The sequence below is a fragment of the Diaphorina citri genome, unplaced genomic scaffold (genome assembly GCF_000475195.1).
Source record: "Diaphorina citri unplaced genomic scaffold, Diaci psyllid genome assembly version 1.1 scaffold1800, whole genome shotgun sequence".
NCBI lineage: Eukaryota > Metazoa > Arthropoda > Insecta > Hemiptera > Psyllidae > Diaphorina > Diaphorina citri.
In genome coordinates, this window is record NW_007379226.1 from 50,444 (window position 1) to 58,880 (window position 8,437).

Here is an 8,437-nt window from a genome sequence, read left to right on the forward strand (position 1 = left end):
TACCAACCTACCTTCTCGTAATTTTGTACCTATAATACCTATACGTACCTACATCGGTGAGTTGCAAGTAGCTATTAGTTGCCCATTTGAAAATGTAAAGGGAAAAAGTAGGTACCATGGCAAAAATCCTGTTGGATACAAACACAGAGCAGCAGAATACAAAATTTAGAAAATAGGAAAAAAAGAAAATAATGAACGTAAGTACTTCTTTTTTTACCTGAGGTTTTTGTTCCATTTCAATTTCGTTCTGTTTTTCAACTTCAGTCTGTAAACTGAAACAGTGGTACATAGCAATAGGATGTTACAAAGGTTACACTTCTTCCCCTTTTTTGGTCCGATATCTCCCTATAAATTGGCTTACTGTTACCTACCTTAATAAACCTTTGTTATTACAAGTGGGACACCAGGACACTTACCTACATACCTATGTATACCTCCTAAAAAACTGCCTACGTATAAAGTTCTAACACAGATCTTATTTGAAGATGAATACCTAATATTCTCCAGTAGGGTTTATTAATATACCTACTCGTATGTAGGTAAGTAGGTAGATACATAAATATTTACCTATTTATGAATAAGATATTGTTTGCTGCCTTTTACCTACCTCCTTACCTCGGGAATTTCATGCTTCCCAAATTACAAGCAGAGAGCTCAGCTGAGGTAGAAGAATATGTTTAACTTAATGTTTTCGAAAATTTCTGTTACCTACTTTCGTGTTTTTCTTCGATAGGTATTTCTGTTCATTCAAGTGAAATACGAAAAGTTCTTTCAGTTTCCTCTCTACCAATCTACTTTTTGCTCTCCCAAAATTTCTCTCTCCCAATTTGCTCAATTCTCTTCTCTCTCAATCTGCTCTTTTTATTTACTCTCAATATAGTTTTCTCTCTTCCTTTTCTTCTCCTCCTCATTCCCAAAGATACCTATTTATAGTCTCAAGGTAGATGTTTACATATTTATTCATGTACCTTCTTCTTTTATAAATCAAAACCTATAATGGGTACATATTTATGAGGTAGGTAGGTATTTATCTACAACCTCCTCTTCTTATTTTACTGTACCTTTTCCCAGTTTTTTTTTTTTTTTTTTTTTTTTTTTTTTTTTTGGGGGGGTTTATTAATCCAAAAATGTAATTTTTCAGGAGAGACAAAAAACTGTTCTGTATGGAAACTATTCAACTAAAACAAATCAAATAAATTAATATACATTCTCAAGGGCTTCTTTGCCGTAATTTTCCATTGAAATTTTTAAAATTAGGTTTAGGAATAATGCCCTTGGGGGCCATTATAAAAAGTGGAGTAATCTCGTTTTTACACTCAATTGCATTTTCACCGACTTTTTTTCTTTTTACCATACCCATTTAGAGTACAGGTCTGTATGATAATATGATTATAATTTTAACTAGTGCCCTAGTAAACAATGAACCATCATTATTACTACCTTAGGAAATCAGAAGGAATTCTTAGTATGGTTTTCGTCAATTTTTTAAAACAGAGAAATTTTACACTCAGTGATTCACTTGTAGGAGTTTACATTTTTGCTAGATGAAATAGCCAATGTAGGGACGTATTATTATTAAATCAAGAGCTCCATTAGAAAATCAAGAGTTCTGAAGCTTGTAGCAAAAAATATTTTTGAACTAAATATTTTTTACTAAAAATATTTTTAAATAATAATTTTATTACTCTAATAAATATAAATAAATCCATGAAAAATAAAAATAGAAGTTAAAAAAAAGACAAAAAAATCGCTGAGGACAGGATTCGAACCTGCGCGGGTAGAACCCATTGGATTTCAAGTCCAACTCCTTAACCACTCGGACACCTCAGCTGATGATGAAGAGGGCAAAAATAGCGCATTATAAACTCAAGTATAAGCATAGATGACGTCATCGCCTATGCTTAGTAAAATCCAGGCGCAGTATGCAATGTGCAGTACAGTGATACTGGTGTGCGTTCATTTTCATTCATACTGAACGCTAGTACACGTGAGGGGTGCGTTCAACTCCGTTCATATAGGTAGATTGAAGTTTTTAAATCCGTCCTGAACCTTCTGTATCGGGCGTTCAGAATAAGTTTATTGCCTAGGTTTGATATTGTTACATTTCCCTAGGTATATTAAACTTACACTTAATTATTTATTTGCTGAATGAATTTACCTCTCTACAATTTTGCACTATTAATTTTTGAGGGGCCAGCCTAGTTAGCTTAGTTGGTAGTGCGTCTGCCTTGTAAGCGCTGGGCCGCAGGTTCGATTCCCGATAATGTTCGTTCTCGGAACGGCTGGCTTTTTCCTATCCTGTCTTCCTTCTCTCTTCGATTTCGGGACGATAAGACCGTTCATATAGATTGAAGTTTTAAATCCGTCCTGACTCCTGAACCTTCTGTATCGGGCGTTCAGAATGAATAAGTTTATTGCCTAGGTTTGATATTGTTACATTTCCCTATATTAAACTTACACTTAATTATTTATTTACTGAATGAATTTACCTCTTTACAATTTTGCACTATTAATTTTTGAGGGGCCAGCCTAGTTAGCTTAGTTGGTAGTGCGTCTGCCTTGTAAGCGCTGGGCCGCAGGTTCGATTCCCGATAATGTTCGTTCTCGGAACGGCTGGCTTTTTCCTATCCTGTCTTCCTTCTCTCTTCGATTTCGGGACGATAAGACCATAGCAGTTACAGTTCCCTGTGTCAAACCTCTTAAAAAAAAATGAGGGACCTACGGTACGCTACGTTAAAATTCTATGGTCGCAGTTGTGGCCGCACACTAATTTTTGATATTTGATAAATAATTTTATTTGAAAACATTTTAATTTTTTCAAATAAATACACCTTCAAGCTAAGGCCTAACTTTTAGGAGGTGGGCTCCTAAAAGGAGGAAGAAAATATTCTTACCTGTAGATGGCCAACCCCTGCTATCTCCGCCATAGGGCAACTCGACCGATGAGTCTCCTCATGGAATTTGGGCTGCAGGAGGTGGGCTCCTAAAAGGAGGAAGAAAAATATTCTTACCTGTAGATGGCCAACCCCTGCTATCTCCGCCATAGGGCAACTCGACCGATGAGTCTCCTCATGGAATTTGGGCTGGTAGGGCTCGAGCATTCGGATTTTGCCCCACCGGTTGAAAAACAACGCGATGGCTGCCACCCATAGTATTAACACACTGATCACTATGAGGGCTTCCTCGGTCCGAATCACAATGGGGCCTGAAACATCGTAACATCCTAAACATGTATTGTAGTACTGTTGACAGTGGTTGAAACTGGTGAAAGATCAAGAATAAAGCGCATTCAGTGGTTACGCCACGTACGCTTTCGTGTTTGTAAATAAATCGAATACACATAATTTTCATTTATACCTAGTAGACGTTTATTTCAACATGAAATCTCAAACCTAGTTCTTTTTAGTGCTATCCTCCTTTCTTGGAAGTTAAACATTTACCTATTACCTAAGAAAAAGAAAAGATGGAGTACATTTATGTCCAACTGCAGCAGTTAGGTACCCACAACATAGTTACGTACAACTGCTCGCCAAATTGTAAACAGACGGTACCTTTCTCTGCTTTCTCATCCCCTAAAAAAGCCACCCTTGATGCACCATACAATAGATGTTTCAAGTTCCAACTCTATTTATTTTTATGGTCATGCTCCCACGAAACACGTGTTCATAGAAGCAGAATTTCTGAAAATTGGAACGTTCAAGTAAAATACCTTTCTAAGGATTCACATAAATTTTTGAAACTGCAACATCTTTTGATGCCAAGAAAACAATTTTCCATCCAAGAGTATTTTTCTACAGGGCATTCGGGAAATCCTTACGTAGTCACGGACAATTTGGAAAATCATCGTGCAAGGACCATCAGAAGATTACGATAGAATGCCAAAAACCAAGACCACTTTTACATTCTTTTGAATCTATTTACCTAAAATATTCCTAACCGATCACGAAAAAAATTGGCTTTGAAAAAAGTCCGCTTTCGGTCAAAATCAATGGCAGAACTTTCTGCATTCCCAGTATAAAAAGCAGGGTGACACGGTGACAAACGTGAAAATTTTGGCAATGGCATTGTACGAGTGCGGAAAACTCCCAACGACCCACAGACCATCAGAAGATTACGATAGAAGGCCAAAAAGCAAGACCACTTTTACATTCTTTTGAATCTATCTACCTAAAATATTCCTAACCGATCACGAAAAAAATTGACTTTGAAAAAAAGTCCGCTTTCGGTCAAAATCAATGGCAGAACTTTCTGCATTTCCAGTATAAAAAGCAGGGTGACACGGTGACAAACGTGAAAATTTTGGCAATGGCATTGTACGAGTGCGGAAAACTCCCAACGACCCACAAAATAAGATTTAATTTTATTCAAAAGAGACAATACCCTCGTTCATTATTTTCTCCGTTTATATGTACATACCTCTTGGCACTGTTCCCAGGATGTCAGGTGGCGGTGGTATGCCATTCGAGGGAGGGGTTTGCGCGTCGTAGTACATGAAGACATACCTCTTGGCACTGTTCCCAGGATGTCAGGTGGCGGTGGTATGCCATTCGAGGGAGGGGTTTGCGCGTCGTAGTACATGAAGATCGTTTCGTCACTTCCGTTATTGTCATTGGGATAAAGGTCCATGTCAATAGTATCTGCAACAGAATTGGAAACAAAAGAAATATCATGATGGAAGACTCAGTAACTTTGTGAAGTTCCACAACAAAAGATGAAAAAGAACAAAAGAAATACACTTTGGAAACGGGATACCTTGTCAAGATTGTCAAACACTAATTATAACTAAATAAGAAGAAAATCGGTCTTCACTACTTGACTGAGTAAAAGATCATAAGATGCTGAAACATGTTGACAAACGAAATGCTCAGTGTTTTTAAGAATAGGCCACCTACACGTACAGACGTACACCTCTCCTTCCCACATATCAGCAAAATGTCGGTATGATGTAACTTCCAAACAACGAACATCGTTAACATAGGTCTCGTCAAAACCCCATGTAAAATTTGCATAAACTTAATGAACAATTTGATTCTTCACCGTAAAACATCAATGCACTACCTACCTAGCCGTATATCTTGATAACAAATCATCCACAACTCATAAAATTCCAGTGCCTGGGAATTGGGCATCTGAGTGTGGGATGGTAGGATGCTTAGTCGATATTGATCTTTATTTCGGATGATGCTAGGAATGCTAGGATACTGATGGGTGGAATAATGATGAGATAGGTAATTATTATTGAGATACTATTCACACTTCAGAGTGTATTTTCGAGTACGTAGGCGAGACTTGTAAGAGCGTACAATTCAAGTAGCTGCTTGCTACCTACATACACTTGACACTTCTCAGTTCTCAAACTTCTCAGGTCTGCTGATAGACTTTGAATATTATAGATGGATGTCTTAATAGCCTTATACTCTTGATAGGTATCTACCTACTTATTAAGACCTACTTGCATAATATGCATGAGGAAGATTACGAGTCACTCTCGAAAGTCTCGAAAAAGTCAAAAGTACAAGAGCCCGCCAATCCAGGTATGTACATAAAATAATGGCTTTAGGTGTTACCCACCTACTTCATAAATATTATCTACCTTTCCTTTATTTTATTTATTTTGACAGAATAGTTATCAATAGGTAGGTAGGTAGGTAGGTAGGCATAGGCGTTCTCATCATCTTTTCACGTGTATAGGATATCTATGTAGTATCTAAGTATCTACTTACATAGCTCAGTACACTTAGCAAGCAGAATTTCACGTCGCTGTGTACATATTTTCTGATTGGGGATGATGGGTTGGTACATATTTTCATGAGAATTTCAAAAGAGGCTAGAAATTTTGTGGTAAAAGTGTTAAACCCCGCAGACAAACGAACCAATAGATATGTGTGTGCATTTACAGACTTACCACAACGTAAATACTTCATAATGGTACGTAATACCTAATAATAACATCATTGATGTAAGGGAAATAAATCAACAATGCCAAGGGCAAGAGAGAATTCCGAGGGAAAAAAGAGATAACAAGAGGGAATCCCGGGGGAAAAACAGATAACAATAGAGAATCTCAGGGGAAAAACAGAGGACAAGAGAGGATCCCGAGGGAAAGGAAACAGGATAGCTGAGAATATTTCTGTATTGGAAAATGATTTCCGGAATTAAATAGGAAATTTTCCTTCTGCCTTCTCGTGACGCTTTGGAAATGGGATAAAAACTGTACGTACATATCGACGAGTAAATGCAAATGTGTACATTTTGTACACGGGTTTATCTAAGTTTGTCATATGAGTCCCATCCCATCATTCCATTTTATGGGTGGGACTGTGAATTGGCAACATAGGTATACTCAACTCCTCTCTCCATCCCGCAAGGGAAGGGATTACACCTCATTAACCTAAAACGGTTTCACTGGAACTTTTTATGTCGACTAGCAGAGATTTTTGACACCTCAATAATCGAAATTAGGAAGGTTGGGCCGGAAAGAAAAGTTTGGGTGATTAAATCTTATGCCTACTTACTTAGGTAGGTATTTATAAAAAGATTACCTCTTGTAGTTTCTCTATCCACCCCTGGTGCCCTGGTGGACGATTGAAAGGGGGCAAGCACCTAACTGGATTTTACCTCAATCCCACAGCTCCAAAAGTCCAAAAGATTACCTATAAATTATCACTCAATATTGGGCGGAACTAATTTCCTGAGTAGGTACCTAATTACCTATACAGGATTATAGGACAGTAGACAGTAGGAACACCACATCTCATCTAAACACAAACTAGGTAATAATCTACCGTAATCTAGATATCTCTCATTGTTTACTCGCTTTATTTGGCTCTTTCCATGGAATTCGACGAATTATGAAATTGTTTTCGAACAATGCTCATTTTGTGGGCCACTGGGCGTATGTACTTCCAATAAGCCCCGTTGTATTGTTTGATGTTTTGATAAAACATCTGGGCGTAATATTTTATTGCTGGAGATTCTCCAAATCATCCCAACTCATCAATGCACTACCTAGCCGTATATCTTGATAAATCATCCACAAGTCATAAAATTCCAGTGCCTGGGAAATCTGGGAATTGGGCATCTGAGTGTGGGATGTTAGTGGTAGGATGCTTAGTCGATATTGATCTTTATTTCGGATGATGCTAGGAATGCTAGGATACTGATGGGTGGAATAATGATGAGATAGGTAATCATTATTGAGATACTATTCACACTTCAGACTCTTCAGAGTGTATTTTCGAGTACGTAGGCGAGACTTGTAAAAGAGCGTACAATTCAAGTAGCTACTTGCTACCTACATACACTTGACACTTCTCAGTTCTCAAACTTCTCAGGCCTGCTGATAGACTTTGAATATTATAGATGGATGTCTTAATAGCCTTATACTCTTAATAGGAATCTACTTATTAAGACCTACTTGCATAATATGCATGAGGAAGATTACGAGTAACTCTCGAAAAAGTCAAAAGTACAAGAGCCCGCCAATCCAGGTAGGTACATAAAATAATGGCTTTAGGTGTTACCTACCTACTTCATAAATATTATCTACCTTTCCTTTATTTTATTTATTTTGACAGAATAGTTATCAATAGGTAGGTAGGTATATTCTAGGTAGTATGTTTTCTCATCATATAGTAATATGTATGAATGTAACTAGTAACTACTTTGTTTGTCATTCAAAATAATAATTATGTTTGTATATTCCAAGATCTACCTATTTTCGTATAGCTATATTCCAAGATCTACGAGTATTTTGGTTCTGCTCGTGTAATCCGCGACATTATCCTTCTAATAATTTCATTACTAAGTTCCTTCTGATAAATTTTCGTATAGCTATAATCCAAGATCTACGAGTATTTTGGTTCTGCTCGTGTAATCCGCGACATTATCCTTCTAATAATTTCATTACTAAGTTCCTTCTGATAAATTTATTAGAAAGTTTACACAGAGCTTGTTTCTTGTTTGACAAAACTTTCGGATTATAATAAGGACTTGTGTTAAGTTTAGCAAACACTTCCTAATAATTATAAGTTTTCCCACCCTACTCCTTATCAATTCCTAATCCCTCTTCCTTTCTCTCACTCTCCCTCCTTTCTCTATTTCCCTCTCTCTCTCTTTCTCTCTCTCTCTCTCTCTCTCTCCTTGGCTCTCTCTGTCTCTCTCTCTCTCCGCAAATCTCATAGACCACAAGTGTCCTTAAAATATTTTATTTCAAACTTTTACATCTCCATTAAAATTTGTTTGAGAGTGATACTCTCCTTGGCTCTCTCTGTCTCTCTCTCTCCGCAAATCTCATAGACCACAAGTGTCCTTAAAACATTTTATTTCAAACTTTTACATCTCCATTAAAATTTGTTTGAGAGTGATACTCTCTCTCTCCCTATTAACTTTCCCTCCCTCTCTCTCTCTCTCCCTCTCTCCGTTCTTACTACGGGAA

General features: G+C 37.3%; 1 protein-coding gene and 1 non-coding gene across 2 annotated transcripts; both read right to left on the reverse strand.

Annotated features, from left to right (window-relative positions):
• Positions 1-1,748: 1,748 nt before the first annotated feature.
• Positions 1,749-1,830, reverse strand: Trnas-uga. Its single transcript has one exon. It is a non-coding gene; the product is annotated as a tRNA-Ser (tRNA).
• Positions 1,831-2,356: 526 nt separating this feature from the next.
• LOC113470750 lies at positions 2,357-4,923 on the reverse strand. Its single transcript, XM_026829442.1, has 4 exons — positions 4,899-4,923; positions 4,503-4,637; positions 3,012-3,205; positions 2,357-2,383 (listed from the first exon to the last, which is right to left on the reverse strand). Exons 1-4 carry the CDS (start codon positions 4,921-4,923, stop codon positions 2,357-2,359), a joined length of 381 nt encoding a protein of 126 aa, XP_026685243.1.
• Positions 4,924-8,437: the final 3,514 nt, after the last annotated feature.